The sequence below is a fragment of the Vanessa atalanta genome, chromosome 18, assembly GCF_905147765.1.
Source record: "Vanessa atalanta chromosome 18, ilVanAtal1.2, whole genome shotgun sequence".
NCBI lineage: Eukaryota > Metazoa > Arthropoda > Insecta > Lepidoptera > Nymphalidae > Vanessa > Vanessa atalanta.
The window spans coordinates 7,627,742-7,650,449 of NC_061888.1; the positions used below are offsets into that span (position 1 = coordinate 7,627,742).

The following is a 22,708-nucleotide window of genomic DNA, read 5'->3' on the forward strand; positions in this document are numbered from 1 at the left end:
TAATCTGCGAATACATCGCAATCTATCTAACAAATATGTTCTGTTATTGGAAACACTGATAAAAAATTATTAATATGGAATGTTACACGTGTAAATGAAAAATGTTTTATTGCATTACATTTATTTAGTCGTAGGTTAACAGCAATTTGAGCCAGTGGAACTACAGGTACAAAGGACATAATATCGTAGTTCCCAAGACTTGTAAGACTTGCAGACTTGAAGAGTAACTACTGAGTTTCTTGCCGGTTCTTCTCGGTTGAATCTACATTCCGAATCGGTGGTAGCTTTACTTTAAATAATTGACGATTGTTATTTTACGATCGAAGTTTGTTAATTGACGATTCAAAAGTGCTTGTAAAAGATAGAATTAATGATTTGATTTGATTTGTATTGGGAATGTAAGGAATGGTTAATATTTACTACAACGCAAAATTTATATGGGCGGTGGTGATCAATTAATATACAATAAACAAACTAGACGCAAAGCCTTTATTATGTTTAGACTAAAGATACTGAGTGAACTTTATAACATATGTAGCATATATTGACGATCTCCAAGTAGTATGTAGTATGTTTTCGTGGGTACGCTACTCTGAGGTCGCGGGTTCGATTCCCGGCCGAGTTGATGTATAAAATTTCATTAATTTTCTATGTTGTCTTGGGTCTGGGTATTTGTGGTACCGTCGTTACTTCTGATTTTCCATAACACAAGTGCTTTAGCTACTTACATTGTGATCAGAGTGATGTATGTATTGTTGTCCAATATTTATTTATTTATATAAAAATATTAAATGGAAATATAACAAGATAAAAAAGTATACAAGATGTATAGGTAAATCTTTTTGTATGAGCAACGTCTCGTTAGGAGATGCTATTTATAAAAACCCACTCAAACTCACTTATAACGCATTATACCATATGTACTAAATTGTTAAAATTCCCTGAAATATATTTATATCATTTGAAATTTGTATGAAATTATTATTAATTTGAACGACGTTTAGGCTTTTATAATTATGAAGTGAACTTCGCATGAATTCATAACTTTAACACCATCTCGTATTTGTACGCTTTGTACGGAATCTCGGGAATTAATATAATATCTGTGAAGACAGCACTTATTGCCTTGTGATCCGCAATACTTGTAGCGGAATGAGATTGAACCACAAGAGTAGGCTAGACACTCCAAGGTCAATAAATAAATCTACTATAGATTATAAGTATGGGTATTCTAATTTACTATACAATAAACTTCTTTAACCAAAATATCAAAATCAAAATATACATTTCTTCGGATCGTCTTTTACAAACTATATTAAGTGAAAAACCAATTCGGAATGTAAATTCTACCGACAAGAACCGGCAAGAAACTCAGTCGTAATTCTTTTTCAACCTTTTAAATACAATATTGTAGTTAGTTATGTACATTTATATATGTACATAAAAACCTACTCAGACTCAAAACTACTGCACAAAGCCATACCACCAAGAAATAAACCAACAAAAAAAATGTTTTATAATAAAACTATTTTTGATCTATTGTTTTATAAATAAAAACATTAATAATTAAATTCATTCGTTTATGTTTATGTTATGTTTATGTTTATGTTATCGAAGCATCAAATAATTTCAAAAGTTGCATCATTAGTAGCATTTTAGGACACCTGTGGTTGGATAGAAACTGAAATAGGTGCACGGCAATAAGTGGCTTCCACTTCAGACACGTTTGAATGGACGGCTTATATCGTATCTAGCCTACTTCAATTCTATGGAATACTCTCGTCGACAGCTTGCATTTCTTCGCTGTAGATTTCAATAATAAATTGATACTTTCATTCAATAACTACAATATCGTATGAACTACTATTGCGTAAATTCAAACCAGCAGGATATAGTATACAATTACATTAATTCGTAATATTTCTTATTAAGAATATCTTTGCCGTCAACTTTTATTCGAACGCACGAAGAATTCACATATTTTTATGTGGCAGCATCACAAACAAAATGTCTTCCAGTTAATCAGATAAACTTCATATTTTTTCTTGTGTTTTTATATTATGACAGAACACTTTGCATTCGTAAAAAATGTTGTGGTTGTGTTTCCATATTGCCGGAGAATATGGATACTAAATTATTTTTAAATCTTTTTTTTTTTAAACTCATCCTAATATTTTTTTTTATTATTGCAATAACATACAATTTTAATGAATATTAAAAAGGCTTCCTTAACATATCATTTCATTAATTATATGTATAATATTGTCAGCAAAGTGCAGCGATGTTCTTGAATAAATGTAACCGTCACGGGTCGCCTGCAGATTAATAATATATTAATAAAATAATTTGTGATTCAATAAAACCAACAAAGGTGGAATAAAATAAATTTATAGCTTAGTTTTATCGTTAGCAAAATATTTTTTCTTAGTTCCGATCCTCACGATAATAAAATTGATATCACGCATCAGGCATCAATGAGCTTCTCTTAGCACCTCTATTTTACTCGATGTCAGTGTCAAAGTATTATATTTTAAGTTATTTGATAGTATTTTCTTCTATAGAGTGTTTATACTCTGTGACAGGCTTAAGTGAGGTTACGTCACGTTCGACTACATTCACCAAAATGTCATTTTTATGTGAGAGTGATGGATCTGTATTAATACAATACTTGTGTGAGAAAAACTTAAGTTACACCGTTTCTTACGTTCCTAGAAAATTTATTAGTTATATATTTTCTACAAAAGTATATAAAAATAGGTAAAAAGCATTAAATTATTTTAAAGTTCATTATTTTTAATCGTATTTTTTTAAAACAAAAATCAATCGTAGTGTTAAGCAAAACATATTATTATATAAACATATATTATTAACAACATATAACATCTTAATTAACGAATGAATTTAAAAATATATTTTATATGCAAGTAGGTCTTTCGGATTATAATTAAACAAGATTAATTTCTATTTAAAATTGCTTAGTTAATTATATCGTATATGACATTATTTATATGACACTCGAGTTTCATAATGATTTAATTGTTTTCCCTTTGAATCATTATTTTTGTTTGTATAAAATATATAAATCTATGTTATATATGGTGAATCTCAATAAGAAAAAATAGAAAGCTTGTTTCAAAGTGTAACGGCTCGAATAAAGAACTTATTAAAGATAAAATCAGAGCTGAGCGCTAGGAATTCATTTATTCGTCCTTAAATATGAATTAAAAATAGTTACTCTATAAAAATTTACCGAGTGGAATGGTGGCAAGAATGCTAGCAGCATTTCTCCGTTGAATCGCAATTCCGATCCTCTGAGCAAAATAGATAAATTCTTACAACGACTGATGCACCAAATTAGTATTACACATACGCAAAAACGTTTATTTAATTTGGTTTAGATCCTGTCCCCGAAATTGTGTTGAAAATTTCAAACAAACAGTTTAGTTATAAAAGCTTGTAAAATATAAATGTATATCCTTAAAATATATGTAATTATTAATCAGTTAAAAAATTATACAATGCATATATTATTTTCATTACAGTGACCTTTAAGAACAAATTACGTAAGCAAATACAACGTTAAGCAGTATTTGGTTGTTGTTTGTTAATAAAGGATTTAATTTAAACTTCTTCTGTAAGGTCTTAGCGGTAAATGAGCAAGATTTAACGCATAAATTATAAAGGTTTTTCATAAAGTAACTTCTGAAAAATAATTATATCCTACCGAGACATAACGATATACAAATATAAAAATAATTTTGGTAAGAAAAATGCGCGGTATTTATAAATATATACAGGCTACGTAAATGTGGTGAAAGAAGTGATTTTACTGATTGAACCACCGGTTGATTTAGATTTTCTTCTAAGCTTACTTGAATTGATTTCGTTTGAACCCCGATCTCTATCAGAAGGCGACGCGGAATGAAAGGACACGTACACTATATGCTGGTATACGAGGTACGGAACGCGCAACATAACTTCAGAATATCGGTCAGTCGTCCGATAATATTTCTGTAATTTCGAATATAATATTTAAAACAATGTTATATTATTATGCCGATATTAAATATATATCCGTTACAATATAGTAATACACATTATATCCCATAATGAAAAGCCGACTTTAATCATTTATCGAATTTATATGATATGTTTATAATTTATCTAGCGTTCGGCTATGAAGTGTGTCTAATTTCAATGAAACTCTGTGAAAAAACTTCTTCCTCAAATGAAGTGGATGCCTTAGTCCAAAGTATGTTCTTTATTTAACCAAAAGTCAGGTAGAGCGTGCATACGTTATGTAATAAATAGTGGTTTTCTCTCAGTGGGTGAAATTCAACTGTAACTCATTGCTACTAAAAATGAGACTTTCATAGAAGTATTAAGTAAAAAAAACAAAGAAATGTCAAAAAAATCGTTATAGGTTTGTTTAACTTTGCCAACTAAAAATATTTGATTCCATTAAAAAAAATTGAATTGAATATAAATGTTAAAAAACAACGTGTCGATCATGACATTGGCAGAATATTTCGTAATCAACCAGCGTAGACAGCCAAAAAAGAAAAAAACATTTTTTTCATTTTATTTTGTTTTGTATCTGTAGTACATATTTTTCATACATTTTGCCTTTCTAGTTTTCTCCGTTTAAACTTCTCAGTGTCAAAATCTCACACAACTTCGTGTGCTCAATATCTTTGAAAAGGGTACGAAGTTTTCTCTTCACGTAATAATATATTGATAACTAATGTATAGCTGTATGTAAATAAACATTACAGAAAACATTTTTAATCAATTTACGGACACGAAAAAAATGATCTATTTATAATAACCACAAAAACGTATCATACTTGATTCAAACTCTTCACAAAAGAGGTCCTTCGTAAAAGTTTTTTACCTCGCTTAAAATACGAGCAACATTTAACACCTCATCTCTTCTCTGTTGTTGGAAAGGGAGCTATTTCTTTATTCACTCTGAGAATCAGAATTACTTTTTAGCTTGCATTGTTCATACACGCCGTCAGACTTAATTAAAAATATATTTATCGCTGACGTTTTTGGCTGTTCTTTCAGGACTGAGTTTTTATTCTGTTTCATTTTCGGCAATCAATTTATCCTATAATAATACTGGCTCTATTGGTTAATCTTTTTTTTGCATCTAAAACATTTGTTACATCATTCGAAATAAACCATTTTAATTTTGTGTTTATAGAAAAAAATTAAAATTTGATATCAGTACTTACATAATTGTATTTCAGATCTGGATGCATGTAGTCGACTCCTGTCAATAAAAAATTATAATTAGTATCAAATTAAATTTACAAATATCACAATTGGCAACTATTTTATTACAAACATTAAAAAAATTATATTTAAAACAATTGTGTTTTTTTTTTTCGATATTAAATTTTATTTAACTTAGCTGACATAGACGAAGGCGATACTTTAAAAAATAACATTTGAACTTAAATAAGAGTTTCATTGTTTGTTTGACTTGCGTCTATAAAAGGATCTACCATATCAATTATCATTCAAAATAATCTTTATACTTTCAATAGTCTATTTGTTGAAGCATTGAGGCTATAGTTATTACAGTTCTATGATTGTATCACAACTTCTATATAACAAATTTTTAATATTACAAATAAGTTACTAAAGAGAAATGACCTTAGTTTCAATTGTTATATCTATAATTTACAAAACAATTTAACACAGACAAAAAGCTATCTCAAATATATAATAATCAATAGCCTGATCACAAAAGCCGATAAATTGAGAGATACTACAAAGTACGCCAGACGACCTAGACTTGAAAAGGGCAACCCGCGTCGAGTATAAGATTGAAAGTTTGATATTTTCAATCGTAAACATTATATTTAATCCATTTAATGGTAAAAAATCTTTAAAATAGTCCTTAAATATTATATCTTCTGGAATTTATTCGACCACTAAAGGTAAATAAAATGACCCACTGTTTAACTAAAGCCTCCACTCCTTTTGAGGAGAAATCTTGGAGCTTACATCGTCACGCTGCTTCATGCATGCATGCGAGTTGGTGAATACACATCCATGTTTCCTCACGATTCCACATTGAAGGGAGCCATGTAATGAAAAATGTATGCTCTCGGGGTGAATTCTTAAGAGACTAATGAAAGGGTGACGCATCCACACAAGGGGGAAGATAGAGTTTACGATATAAAACTATACTATAACTTGCGGTAACAATACAACAATAAAAACTCCAAAGAAACATTCAAACCGAATTCGACCTCTTCAATTTCGAATCAAGGATATTATTTCATTGGAATAACTTTGGTTATAAAAAAAAACACTCTAAACAAGTTCATAGTAAATTAATGTATGAAAACGGATCTTGTATGTGATTGTTTTTTCACCAGAAACATGTGAGTTATAGAAGTGTCATTGAAATTTCTGATAAATCAGTTGTGTTGAACGGTGTAGATTTCATTTTAGTAGAAACTTCATTGATAGAAATACAAGCAGATTAGAATGCAGCATGATGGAATAAGTTCCAAACCTACTCCTCCTTAGACAAGCAGTGGGACATTTACAGGCTTACTTACTTACATTTTAGATATAAATATATTTAAAATCTTACCGTCGTCCATAATCGCGGTGGTCACATTAACCCCAGTGTACCCTTGAGCCCAGGCCGCTTCAACATTCAAATCCAACTTAGGCTTTCCTCCGTTCTGACCAGTATTCTTCAAGTACCATTGCAGAGGGAAATAGGGGTCACGTGGCTCAGCAGCTGGTACAGTTTCCGGCAAGCGAAGAGGGCGGAAGCCTCGCTTAACACGCTTGAAACCAGTCTGTTGAACCGCTGTGTGAACCTAAAAATGAATTGCTTTTTAGTAAAGGCTATAACAAACAGACATAACCGTCAAAGAAAAAGAAATATTAAAGTATAAGCTAAATAACACTATTTATTATTATTTATTTTAGAAAAAGGACACCCTTTTTCTTACAAGGAGCTAGCACATACATTTCCAAGTTTTATCGACCTGAAGAAGTCGTTATATAGAGTCCAATTAAATTATTGTATAAATTTCTTTAATAATAACTAAAATTTCGATTTTTATGCTGCCTGGAAATAAGCACATGCAGGCACATAAAAAAACTTAAATCCATGTGATATATAATTATTGTTCTCATACAATAACAAAAAAAATATTTTTATTATTTGAAACAGCCTGGAGGAACAACCTGGAGTTAATTACACATCTTTTGAATGAGATCGATCATCTCTGCAATTAACTTAGAGGTTAGTCATTTCTATGAACGGAATGGGCAATATATTAGGCGACCCATTGAATATATACACAATTCTTTTCGCGAGATTCATCAAATTTTTTACGTAGAAGTTCCTATTTTTTTTTCCTAAATATTACAGGATACTATTCATGAAGACGTTCAAAGTTAATAAAAGCTACTTAAAACTAGTTATCTTAAATTTTATATACAATTACTTTTAGAGTTTCGTCTTCAGGAGCATAGGCATAAAAAGTAGCCTATTCTTCCTTGGAGTTCAAGCTTATACAAAATTTTATCAAAATCGGTTCAGTGGTTCGGCCTTGAAAGATCAACAGATAGACTTTCACATTTATTATATCAGCACAGATTCATCGCAGCATACAGTATAAATACTCTCAAGCAAATACAATGATTGCACAATATGTTACTTCATTATGAGAGTTGAAGTAGATCGAGTAGAAAATGGATTACACCCGCCTTGAACACAGTAAAGTTTAAAAATAAAAAATTAATCCCATAATGTGTTTCTAATCCGCTTAAAGTTTGCAAACATTTACCTCTTTATTCAATCTTTTATAGAAAAATAGCCTTTTTATCTTAACGCATAAGAATGTTAATGGTATGAGAAGCGATCACTTAATATGCAACGTTCAGATCTTTGTTGCGTCTTCTATCTTTTAAACACAAAGTAATTTCGTTTAAGAGTTAGTATTTTCTTTTGTAGGAAGATCTATACTAACATTTTATTTTATGATGCATTAAAATAAATGTACTGAAGGAAATTAACATGCATATATTTAATATATATATATATATATGTAAAACGCGTCTTATGGTGGTTGGTAGTCGGTATAAATACGTAACAGTCCAAAGGCTAAAAATCGAATTATTCTTTAATAACATTATAGTATGAGTAATATATAGAGCCTTAATAAATCAAATACGTATACAATAATAATTTCCTGTATATTCTAAGGTTGGCAAAATTGGAGTGTAGAATTAAGGAGAAGTATCTTTGTGTCTAAATAGTGTCCCTCAAAATGTATTAAAATTATATAGATAGAAGGACCTAAAACTCACTCTACTAATTCGACTATACCGAGTGACACGGTATGAGAGAGAGAAAGTTAGACATGCGCATTCAAAAGGAATCAAATTTAATATACGTAAATGATAATTACAGGTATTTTACACAAGATAGGTCTAGTCTGGGAATTTATTCCATACATTTCTATACTAAATTAATAAACAAATTAATAAAAATTAATTAATACTTAATTTCTTTTTCTTCTTACTTCTAAATTTCATATGTTGGTAGATAAGACTTTTATTTTAGTATTCTAACTAACTATACCCTGTACAAGACAGCTTGGTCTTTTTGACAGATGTAAATTTTTCAATTTTTAATATTTAAAAAAATACGTATAATACAAAAGTTCCTAAAGATTCAAGCGTTATCCGAAAAATTTCAGACTTTTTCTATTATATATTATTGCTTCAAAGTAAAATATAAATAGAATCACTGAATATAATAGACGTTTGTACAATGTTACATCGGTTGGACGGTAGGGACGCGAATAACAGGCAGTAACTGCTACAAAAATCCTTATTAAAGATCATTGTTAAGTTATTGTTACGAACTTGGATCCTTTTGGTTAGGGTCTCTTTAACTGGTATAACTCTTTTTAGAAAAATAAGTAAATAAAATTGAATTCTAATTTGAAATACGCCTTCCATCGTTCCATCGTTTCTGTTTCTCATCACTAGCCCGTCTGTCAAAAAGATCAAGCTAACTTGAACAGGGTATATCCCATTATGTTGTCATTAAACTTACCAATGGATGACGTTTCAGCAGACGAGTGTGCGCAATGGATCTGCGCGGACGCGCTTGAGGTAGACCGCGATGAGCAAAGTGCCATTCTGTGTCAGAGCCGAGAACCTGCAACAAAAATACAATTATTAATTATTTAATGACATATATGTTTTTAGATATTAACAAGAATATCTTACACTATAACCGAGTGATTTAATTAAAAAAAAAAAAAACATATCACATCTTTAGTATTTAATAAATTATTTCTTATTTACTTATAATTAAGTTTCCGTTGCTAATAATAATACAATTACTAAAATTGAAAAATAATGAACCATTATAGTTCTGAGCTTAAAACATAATATAATCAATTGAGAATACAGATCACTAATACTAAGTAGCTTAAGAATTTCTTCTCTATTGGACCATAAACGTCGGAGAGAAATTAATTGAATAAGAAATTATTAATATACGTCTATAAAATATATAATGAACAATTGGAACCTTGTCTTAGTATCCGTCACAACTGTCATGATGCGTACATTATACAACTGTCATATTATACGTTAATACCATCTGCTAAACTCCGAGAGATGGTCCAGTGGTTAGAACGCGTGCATCTTAACCGATGATTTCACACACATGTGTCACATGTGTATTCCGCCAACCCGCACTGGAGCAGCGTGGTGGAATATGCTTTACAGGCTCTTAATGTAACTCCCTTAATTAACGAGCTATCCAAGGAAAAATATTTTGTCAAATCCTACTGCTAAATCTTTACCGCATTCCGATGAACAAATACTTCAGCATTAAAAAATAGTAGTAGTTGTATTTATTATGTTTTAATATCGGAAAGTTTATTAAAAAAGGTTATATTTAAATTTAAAAACGACGTTTATTTATATAGCTTTTCACACCTTATTTACATAAAATTATTTTCCATTTGTTAACACCAGAATAGCCAATACGTAATAAGCACAAATATCCCTCGAAAACTACGTTGACATTTGTTTTTGTGGTTTTATTAACATTTAACATTTCAATTATATGTAAATAATACATTCCAAACTCAGCGAGCCAATCGTTTATACGTATAACATTATCGAACGAAACTAACTTTGTTTACGTAAATTCTCACAAGAGATATTTTCCTCGGGAATTCTTATTAAACTGTAAATGGATCTTTCGAAAAAGAACAAATAAATTCGAGTATATTATTTGTTTCAAACAACAATAATTCAGACAAATAGAAGATTATATTATGTTAAAACTATAAATTGACAATAATTTATGTACTCGATTCTGTTATCGGCTTGCGACGGTTGGCTTTGATCTCTTGACAAATATTTGTATTAATCCATACTAATCATTGTCTGGGTGTTTGTCTTTGTTTAATATTTCTTGTGCTTCAACACCCTCCTGAATCGGGTGTTAAATGTAACGTGTAGACAAAACGTTTGTTTTACAACGTTGAAAGGAATTAAACGGCGATGTCGATTAGAATATAAAACTCATGATCATAGGTTAAAGTTTTTTTATACTTAAAACAATATATAAGTTTCAGAACAAGTAGAACCAACAAAGAACTAACTCAATTTCCTTAGGAACTTAAAACTAGTGCGAGAAACTTTCCTTGCGTCTGTTAAGTATGTTAATGAGATGAAACTTGAACATATTTACCTGTAAGTATCTTCTTCAATGTATTTTAATATTAAATACTATAAGAAAATATTGACTTCGTTAGTGCTCATTCGTAACTTATTTAGTTAAAATAGGTATCTAGTTTTAAATTCTAGTAAACAAAATCATCATAGTTTTGCTTATCTAGGCTTACTAGTTCTTTTTACCATTAAAATGAATTAACAATAAAAATTGTGACTTATTGTCAAAAGTGATGTAACTTACAATAAAACGTATTATAATAATTTAAAATAAAACGTAATTTCTATAGTTCAAAATCTCTTGGTAATTTTAGGTTAGATTTTTTGATAAATTAACTTCAATTCACTTCAATAGATTATAATTTACCAAAAATTTAAACATTAATATTTTTTTATAGTTTACATTCTCGCAAGACAGATTATAATCTAACGATATTCGAAATTTTACGGTGACGAATGAAATTCTCACACATTCTGACGTTCTACGATGACGTGCTTAACGCAATCGGAAGCCTTCTACAAAACAAAGAAATGCAAAAGCAATCTTACAAAGCGCCATTTAGATTTTTATTTATTTGTTCACTAGCGACCCGCCCCGGCTTCGCACGGGTGCAATGCTGATACTAAATATACTACAGAATGTCTTACAACTTTTATAGCTTTTTTATCATTAGACAATACAAACCGCTATTTCCCAGCATTTTAAATCTATAATATCTTCAAAAAATTGTATTTAAATTACATGCTGTAAAGGGCCATATTGATCTATATTAAATGCACAACGTATTAAAGGTACTTAATTGTATAAGAAATTATGCTGTATTGCTTAAAATCGTTTCGAAAATAAGCTATTATTTATCGTAAAAATTAAAGGATAAAAAATGGTTATGGTGGGTTATCCCTAAGAGATAGATGGTATGATTGGGGACTTTTTTGAAGACCTTTTTAAGGTGTACAATACTGTAGAACATTATTTTGATCTATCTCGTAGGGTTCAGCCAGCGTTTGCAATGTAAGCGCCAGAAAATGTCTTTATTTACGACATAACCTTGGAAACCTCTAAAATAATCAGCGTTTCGCTACTATATTGTGAATGTATTATACATATAAAGCTTCTTCTTGTATTTATCTATCAATTTAAAAAAAGCGCATCAAAATCCGTTGTGTAATTTTAAAGATCGAAGCATACACAAGGACAGACAGTGGTAAGCGACTTTGTTTTATACTATGTAATGATATTTTAGAGTTTTTTATTTAAAAGTTTTTATGTTATTTGATTAATTTATTCTTTTCTATATTAATTTCATCTCAATATCAATGTTTATTTATAGATGCCTAATATCTGAATAAACACGCCGTACATAATCGTATAAGCTTTGAAAATTAACAATAACAAAAGACAATTTTTCCGTAGTTCAACTGAAGCATCAAGCAAGCTGAACTATGGAAATATACTAAATCAACCAATAAAACAGGTCTCGTTTTTTCTTGTAAGACCAAGTAAATATCAATAAAAGCTACATACGATCGTAAACAGAAAGCTATAAAACAAAGATAACGTAGGCAGAGAGCCTCAAATCTTTAGAGGCTTCAATCGTGTTTCAGTATAAAACATGTACTTCCGCTATTCACTCCTATTTATTAGCAGCAAACAATTCGCATAGCGACAGACAAATGAAAACGAACTTTATCACCAAGCATTAAGGTCTAAGAGGCAGTTATTTTTATAGCCACGAACACAATCGTAAAGGCTTAGCGAAAATGTTGTTTTGACGAATATTTTTGCACGAGCTGAATACGAAATGATTGCTGAAGGCTCTAACAAGGATTTGTGCGTCAATAAATAATTAAGACTAATTGATACTAACGTAATTGGGGTTTTATTTTCAGAGATTTTCGTAAACATATTTTGTTAAATGTTTATTTTTCAGTACTGAGTCGTATCTGATTGTTTAAATTACTATAGACAATTTTATCCTAATTACGTGCTTCGTTTATGCATCGGGTTTTTTCCGAATGTATTTTTAAGATATAAAAACAGATATTCTTACATAAACATTGTAGGTTATGGATATCTCTCTACGCTCGCTCATATTTTTTTTAATATGTATTATTTCAACTTCATGTTAATTTATTCGAAAATGTTTTTAATGGCAATATTTTTTTTAAGAGGAAATATTAACATGCAAGGGTATCCTTGCCATCTTTATGTAGTAATTTGCAAGCATTTGCCATAAAATTTCCGAATATATTTTTTTTATTTTTCATCTATTTGAACGTATTTAGCTATGTCTAACTAAATATACAAAATGGATTATTTTATGTTACAAAACTGTCATGTGCTGTCATGTAGGGAGATGAGCTCACCCACACGCTCGTGCATTGCGACGCGAGTATTTACTATATAATCATCGTAATACAAATAAAGGTATGTAAAAAAAACGAATGAATAAAACGAACAGGTTTGTAATAATACGTAGTCTTTAGTGTCTTCGAATATTGATAATGTCAAGGTACATGTTTTCGTGATTTATTTATTTCTAGAACTCCGTACTTAACAAAGGAACCCTTGTAAGATAACTTTGTTGCCGTCTATCTGTCCGTCACGATCGTTTATCTCAGGAACGTGTAGAGGTATAAATTAATACCAAATACTGAGTTCCGTCCCTTGGAGCTATCAAAAATAAAACCTCCAAATCTATGCAATCGAAACATTTATATTAAACATGTCGCATTTTTCATACAATCGCAAAGGGAATCAAATCCTGTAGGTTACTTTCCGTTGACCTAGAATATTTAAATTTGGCAAGGGTATGTTTGTCTATACATATATGTCTGTCAACATTATTTTTCTAAAGAACATGCGGAAGTATCAAGTTTAAATTTAAAGCATGTACTTAAATCTGCAGTCCTTTGGAGCTGAAAAATAAATTTCTTAGTAAACGCATCCAATGATATGGCAGTTTGTCCCGCGTAACACCATATCACTCCCACTCGCTTGGTAATAAAAACCTATAGGGTATTTTCCGTTCACCTAGAATCGTCGGTAAATCATTTAGTACTGTGTGGTGGTACGGAACTCACAGTGCGCAAATGCGACTCGCACTTGTCCAGTTTTTATATTAAACTGTCTTGCCCCAAGAGATATAAAAAGATTAACGATCATCTTGGGCCTGTGTTGCTTGAAGTTTGTCATTTTTTACATATTAATACGAAGAGAGAGCACTTTTTATCGTTATCTTACAAGACGCAAAACGAGTACTAGATTATACCGAGAATAACCGAACAGAAACTCAGTAGTAACTTTTCATCATCAATCATATTCATGTAATACATAAGCAGCCTGTAAATTTCCCACTGCTGGGCTAAGGCCTCCTCTGCTTCTGAGGAGATGGTTTGGAGCATATTCCGCCACGCTGCTCCAATGCGGGTTGGTGGAATACACATGTGGCAGAATTTCGTTGAAATTAGACACATGCAGGTTTCCTCACGATATTTTCCTTCACCGCCGAGCACGAGATGAATTATAAACACAAATTAAGCACATGAATATTCAGTGCTGCTTGAACCCGAAATCATCGGTTAAGATGCACGCGTTCTAACCATTGGGCCATCTCGGCTCATTATTCATGTACTAATCATAATATACGATTAAAGATATATCCTCCAAAAAATACGACTAAGTCCAAGCTTTCTGTATAATTTTGAACAGAATAATGAGTTTTAAATTTATTCATTGCTGAATGTAAAGGATACTTTTATCCATTTCTCGAAGTCGTTAACTTGGTGCTACAAGTTTTTATGTCAAATAAATAGGCAGACTGGCAAATGGTAAGTGGTCACCGCTGCCCGTGGAAATTGGCACTGTAATATCAAACATTTTTCATTTCATCGATGCGCTATAAATCTTGGGAAATAAGATGTCATGTTCCATGTGACTGTAGTTACCCTGGCTCACTCACCATTCAAATCAAAACACAACAATACTATGTTGTAGTGCTATTTGACGGTAGATTATATGATGCATGGGTGATACCTACCCAGGGTTTACACTGAACTCTACATTCAACCAAATTTAATAAACTATTTTAGTGTAGATAGACATAATATACTACACCTTAACTATTCCTACTCTATTCCCGAGGGGGGTCTAAGAATAAAAAGTTATTATGCCTAAAAGGTTTTATTGTTGTATTTTACTCAAAAGTAAAATACATGATACTATGAATATAACCACAATGCCTGCTAATAAAAATAGACTAGATTTTTAATTAAAGTTGACTAACCAAACTTTCCTAACCACGGATGTAGCTGAGCTAAGTCTAGTTTCTGAACACTGAGAAAATCCATTGTAAACATTCTAAAATTAGCTCAACGTTTTGTTGTCTTACATTGGGTAAAGTAAAACAACACATTATTTCCATTTATAAACCATTAACATAGAATGGTACATCATAATAACCAAAAAATAAGAAAGGACCCAAAATATACCCCTGTGAAACGCCAATTTTAACACAAACCTAGAAGACGTAGGTATGGAGTATTGGTATCCAGTGCGATTTTCTTCACGATAATGATAAACTTTCAAAAAAAACCTCTAATGTACCACACAATCGAATGCTTTATAAATATCTCTATACATACTTAAGTCAGTCGAGGCACGATACCACTTGAAACATTACAATTTTTAAGTATATTTCGCTTTAAGTAACAGTCTTTCACACTACTGGGCAAAAGCCTCTTCTCTTATCAGAGCATTTAGCTTAATCCTTAACTTCCACCAAGCTGCTCCAATGCGAATTGGTGTACAAACATGACACAGGCAGGTCATTCATAATCTTTTTCCTAACTCGCAGAGTATATATAATTATAAAATGAATTCTATTCACTAGTATTTAATTCACATGATATATAAATATATATAAAACGTATGAAGTGTTTCTGATATAAAAAATTCAAGGGCTGAAATATAAAAATGTATTTTTTTAAGAGGTAGCTCAATGTTTGACGGAATTTATAAATATCCAGCGAGAATTAATCTGATATCACCCAGAGACCAATGATAAATGGAAAGTTTAAAGGGCATGGTTTTAAGGGGCCATATTTCGGGAACTTCAATTGATATTACTATTTATATATATAAGTAAAAATATCCAGTAAATAAAATAAATTGATTGAGTCACACCTGTCTTACGTAGATTTTACTAACTTAATCAAATTTCGTAATAAGTAAGTCCGACCAGGGTTCCGCCCGCATCAACTCCTATAGAATTAGTTAGGATATAGGTTTAGATTTTGCTAGTAACTAGGTATCATTTACAATATAAGCCCTGTTCAAAAAGAAGGAGGTTAGTAATTCGCCCTTGTTTTAAATGTGTATGTGTTATTTTATAATTTTGGGCTATTAAGAAGAATTTTTGATTATTCTTTGAGTTTTCCTTAAGAATGGAATAAAGATAGAGAGTTTATAAGATTTGACACTTGACCGTAAAGTTTTTGTTTATTATATATTATTAAACGTTTTAATTGACTCTCATGCGTGCGACTGAAAAATATTTAAACATATCCAATATAAATCTGCAATCATCTAAATATGTGAGTCTTCAGCGAAACTTCGTGTTTATTCAATAGATTATTTAGGAATTTCTAAACCTATGACATGTTTTGTTTTGAATTAATTATTAAGATCTAATTGTAAGCTGCAAGTCACTTCTCTACATTTGGCTCGAAAATAATGAAACCTTTTTTAAATGTCATTTTTAAAGTCAAAGAGGTGGTGTATATAAATTTTGAATTTTGACGCGATATCTACGCGATATTCAACCAAACAATTCCTCGGAAACCTACCCCATGAAATGTATCGTTCGTGTATTAAAACCAATATTTTAATTTTATTTAATTCACTAGATTTGACCTCAAAACAGATCAAGTCGTTAATAATGTAAAAAAAAATATCTAAAACCGAATATCGGCGGCCATTATCAAAGACCATAATATAGCTATTCTGAAGTATTAAAGTATATAAACGAGTGCAATAGAAACACTCACGACCTTTGTATAAACACGATGAGTTAAGATAAGCTTAAAACACCGAGTTTCCGACTCCTCAAAGTCAATATTCTTCCCGGGGCAAACTATTCTATAATTATTTTGTGCAATTCCTTTTAAATAATTTTCAAACACGGGCCTCTGAATTTATATCAGATAATTCGTATATATTAATTGTAATACACCCCATGCTCGTTGGTGATGTTTTGGAATAAGCTCCAAACGAACAAGAGAAGAGAAGACAAGCAGTGGCCTGAGAGAGCCCAGTGGTATAACACATAATTCTTAAGGAACAATTGCGGGCTCAACCCAGGCAAGCCAAACCGTCTTATAGCATTTTTTATAAAATTATGTCCATAATGTTCTATACCAAACATTTAAGCCTTCAAAAATGTACTTATGTGTTGTCCGATCCACTGCTGGGTGTTTCTAATATTTATTCAGTTAGTTATATTCATAGTTTTGTATGTTTTAGTGGAAATGAAGCATTTCCACTCAGCATCGCAATCGGAATTCAAAGTTAACCATCTTTCTGTCCCGTGAGTCACACGTGTATCATGGTTATTGTTTCACTGTTCTTTCTGCTGGACAGAGAGGTTATTAATTAACTTTTGCGCTTTCTTATAACTTATATGTATATAGCTATGAATATATGTTTGATATATATAGATACTAGCTCTTATGTATAGCTATGAAATTAAATATATATATATATATGATATATATATAAATACTAGCTACATTTGCGGCTTTACCCTTGCGAAATTTATAAAACCTTATCTATAGCACATAAACCGTCACCCCAAATTTTACGAGGGTTGAAATAAGAAAAGTGGCATTTGTTCTCCTCCGAGACTCAAACTACCTCCATACCAAATTTGAAGAGTTAACAGACAGAGTTACTTTCGCATTTATAATATTAGTATGGATATGAGTTTTATCGTTGTATAGATGTTGTTAAACAATGTTCCTTGGTCGGTGTCATCAAAATTGATGATGAATATATTAATTTAAATATAATTAGTAAAGCATAAATATTGCACAATAAATAAAACGTCAAATATAAAACAAATCTTCCGTAATTCCTATGTACATATTATCTACTGTGAAACCAAACTTTAATAAAACAAAATCTCTCGTATCCATTAGGTATTTCTACGGCTTTTAATGAAATGAACGTTGAAAGGGAACAATAGAAAATTCCCCTCGAGATAATGAGCCACAGAATCATTTAATTATCTGTAATGGTTCACAAGACATCCGAGATAGAGTTTTTTTTCTCTTTCTCGTAAGGGTTGTGACATTACGCGATAATCAAGCCTTCGAGTCGCAGATTTATACTATACTAGCTAACCCGTCCTGACTTCGTATGAAAATTAGGTTTTCTTCAAACAGTAACACCTAGTAAATTTTTACTGTTTTAATTAAAAAACTCAATTAAGAAGATATTAAAATATTATCAGATAGTATCTCGAGTAATTGGTTAAATTATAATTGTTTTCCCTTAAATAGGTATATGCTATACAAAAATAAAAAAGCACTGTACAAATTGTTACCGCATGGAAGCGGCGAGGAGCCAGCAACATTTCCCAATAGAATCGTAATTCTGATTCTCTGGACGAAAGAGGCTCCCGTCACAGTTGTTTATTATTACTGTATTCTTTTATTTTAATAAAATAATTCATTTTTACAATATTTATTCTAAAAAATATAAAATTTTGACTTACTAACGGTAAGCGAGTATCAGGTAGAAATAGGATATAGGTATTGATTTTTACACACACTTCGTGTTGCAAAGAAATATGATTTAACGCATCTTCTAATTTTTTCTGAATTCTGTCATTTAAACTTGTACAAAGCAACGTTTAATACCAAAATGTACCAATGTTAAGAAACCTATATTTATCATAGTGTATAATAGTTGTGTTGGGGTTAAAGAACTGTAGGCAAGACTTTAAGACGCCAACCTACATTTGCAAACGAAAAGGCTGCGCGCGTGCGAATCTACTTCGCTATTAAATTAAATGAACTATAACCACAGCCACACCCATAAACACTTATGAATCTACATGCACACATGTAAATGTCCTTTTATTCGCCAACTTTCATGTGTACTGTTGTGTAGGTTGACTCATTATTAAACTCCTTACAACAACAAGTTCTTGCTGGAAAATGAAGCCATAGGTCAATTCAATTATATTGAAGTATTCACTTCAATTCGAGAAATTTCGCCAATGTACGTTTACTGTATATTATAACAATTATTATCTGAACTCTGATTACATAAAACCACGATTTCATTAATATAAAAGAATTATAAAATACTTATAAAAGGAAATTTCTGAAACGATACCTCCATCTCGAGATCACGGTCACCTTTTAAGGATGAAAGGACTGAAGATATTTCTTAACTCGAGAAACAATTTATTTGACGTAATATTTAAACGGGCACTTCTAACTTTAATATTAAATAAGAATAGCAATTTTAAATCAATCGTGGTTATTATTTTTACATTTAAAAAAATCGGCATCGTGCACTCCATTAAATTTTACACTTTATTTAAATAAAAAACTATTGAGTTTTTAAGTGAGTTTATAATATTTTGCGTTAGTAGAGATATCGATTGAGAACAAACTCTAAACTCACGCAGAATACACAATTTATATGATCATAAAAGCTTGTCCCATATTGTAGAAGTGTATAAAAAATACCTATTTCGCCATCTTGGATGGTCCGCCATATTGGATTTAGAATGACGTCACATTATTTTTCGAGTTACTCTCAACAAGCCTTTAAATTTGATACTCTTATTGTAGAAATGAATTAAAAATAACTATTCCGCCATCTTGGATGGTCCGCCATATTGGATTTAGGACGACGTCACAGCTTATCCTGTATTGTCATCCAAATTAAACGTGTATACAAAATTCCAGCTCAATCGGTTGAAGATATCTGCTTCAAAATTGAGTAGCAAGATTTCACCCGAACAAACATGCATACATTGCAAGTTAAATAAAAGCTTAAAAAAACATTTGTATAAAACCAAGATGTGGGACATAAAAGAAAGTTTATTAGAGTACGGTACAATTATATATTTATGATATAAAGTAGAAAAACAATGGATAAGTTAAAAAAAAAACATCCGGGTTTAAATTCACTAAAATACAAAGTGAAAGTTAATAGTTAAATGTAATTTTCTACAGTAATTACCGACGTTTTATTATTCATGGACCTCCGCGATCATTAATTTGTAGCTTCTTTGACGTACGATCCTTGTTACAGATACTATATTGCTACTGTTAGGAAAAGGTTGTATATTAAAATTAAGAATATAAGCTCCTTAAAGTATCATATTCAAGTTCTTTTTAATTTAGGAACTTAATAGTTTAAAAAAGTACCCTTATATACTAGAATATATTTAAAATTCAAATAAAATTATTTTCAACAAAAAAAAATTAAATAACTTTAAACGTGATACATATTTAAATTATTATGAAAGAACCAACTCTTAGATCGATTGTTAAATTTCAGAAAGTGGTGTACAAAATTGACATTATAATATTTAATGGATAATGTTCCCCTGACCGATTTTATCGCGCAGGGCAGACAGGCTCAGGTCGTCGCGGTAGCAAGCGGAAGCGATCCTTTGACGCCCGCCGAAGAACAGAGAGAGTACCGCTGGTTTTTTAGTGGGTATTCCGACTCGCTACATACCATATGAAAGAACTATGGACACTTCAAATGTAAGAAAGGCGTAACGCGATATTCCAGCGACAAAAAATGTGCAGGATCAAATATATAACACTTTTTGCGACACGGAAGCTTAACACTGCCAACATCCTAGTTCCAAACAAACATTGAGATTTTTTCCAAATACAAATAACTTTTACAGGAAATAGTAAACATACTACATGTTTTTTGGCGAGCCTTGGGTGTAAACCCGACACTTCGGCAAACGGCACATACGTAGCGAGATCGATCAATCGATTTATTTATTTAGCTGCAGTTTTATTAATAGGATCTATATAATAATAAATTAATTCAATATATATATATATATATATATCACGTCCACTAAGCCTTCCTTGATGGTCACATTTTTTTCTATAAAAAACAAACCACAATATCATCTTTTTGATATCTCACTTCGAGTCAAATTAGTTTCATATAAATAGCTTTCTTGATTTTGACAAGCGCACAAAGACATGGCGAGCTGAAAATTAATTTCATTATCTTCGTTATTATTATAAATTATATTACTTATCCCTTTGTGTTAGATGTGAAGATAAGCCGTGACGGGAAAGGTCGTGCTTTGTTTAGACGTATAAAATAACTGGCTCCCCGCCCCGACTTCGTACGACATTTCCTTCGTACATTTTTCCTGTTTGAGGTTGAAATTTCCAAATATCCATTTTCCTTGAGCGTCTAAATCAAGAAAGGAATAAGTATGCTAAATTTCAAGTCTTGTTCGGTATGTGGTATTTTGCTTACATATTTTCGAAGGGATTTCCAGATAGAGGATTCCGGACGAAGAAAATCTGTTTAATAACTCACGTTACTAGAAGTAAAAATAAAGGATAAACTGGACAATCGCTCGATATCACCACCGATCACACTATAATATAAATAACATCCATAAATTAAGCAATCAGTTCAAACCCGGGTTCGAGACCGCATTTCAAATCCACGTGTTCTATCCATTGGACCCTCACAGATTTCATTATTTAATATATTGATAGAAAATATTTATATATCGTGACCTTGGTACGCGCGTTGTTGAATATTAATAAATTATTATCTAATTTAATATTATGAAACATTAATATAATTATGTACCCACTTAGTAATAAATAAATAAGTTGTATATTTTAATTTATTTGTAGGATATTTCATAACGTCGAAAGTCCTTGAAAACCTATTAAATTTCATAAACATCGTCTCGTAAACATTAATTTCAACGACTTCTTGGTCCATTGAAACTATTGTCAATTTATGAATACTTTTCAAATATTAAAATTTTGGGCACGTTTAAGAAATTGTTTTTTTGACTTTTATCAATTGTGAAATAAAAAAAAAATTGGGAAGTTTTTATTAATTTTGCTTAGGCACATTGGGCGTCCCCGTGCCTCGGGGGCCCCGAATAATTAATACGGCAAATAAGGAGGTAGTTACGCCCCTGGTATAACAATAGACTAAGGGGTCAGGATCAATCCTGCGACTTTTTACATCGCTAGGCGGCCCGTAAACCATTGCGCTATTGACGCTTCACACATTGTAACAAGCAATAAGTGTACAGTTTACGGTATATACAGAATTTTTAAAAAACAGATACTTATATTTGTTTAACGAAAGCAGGGCTTAAGCAACGTGCAAATAATTGACTATAACATTGACGTATTTGTAATCATAATAAATTTATAGAAACTAATCTTAGACAATAAACAATATGCAGTCAATAACGGGATCTAAGATATGATATCTTTTGCTAATGGTATTGCTCTGACACCATAAACATAAGTATATATTAAATATTAAATATTAAATTAAATATTGGACAACATCACATACATTACTCGGATCCCAATGTAAGTAGCTAAAGCACTTGTGTTATGGAAAATCAGAAGTATCGACAGTACCACAAACACCCAGACCCATGACAACATAAAAAACAAATGAACTTTTTCTACATCGACTCGGCCGGGAATCGAACCCGGGCCTCGGAGTTGAGTACCCATGGAAACCGGTGTACACACTTCTCGACCTCAGAGGTCATAAATGGAACATAGTAGCATAAAGTATTGGTGTTAGGCGACAGAATAAATCCACTCAAGGTTTTTTTTATATTATATATTTATAATATTTAGAGCCGAGATGGCCCAGTGGTTAGAACGCGTGCATCTTAACCGATGATTT

The 22,708-nt window shown here is 31.1% G+C and overlaps 1 protein-coding gene across 2 annotated transcripts in view; it reads right to left on the reverse strand.

Annotated features, from left to right (window-relative positions):
* The window catches only part of LOC125070927 (neuroendocrine convertase 2), a 110,733-nt gene that overhangs the window by 49,394 nt on the left and 38,631 nt on the right, over positions 1-22,708 (reverse strand). For both annotated transcript variants that reach the window (XM_047680947.1, XM_047680946.1), the window contains 3 exons: positions 9,107-9,211; positions 6,617-6,851; positions 5,241-5,278 (listed from right to left, as the gene is read on the reverse strand). In XM_047680947.1, coding sequence (XP_047536903.1) covers positions 5,241-5,278; positions 6,617-6,851; positions 9,107-9,211 — 378 coding nt within the window. The remainder of the gene's footprint in view (positions 1-5,240; positions 5,279-6,616; positions 6,852-9,106; positions 9,212-22,708) is intronic.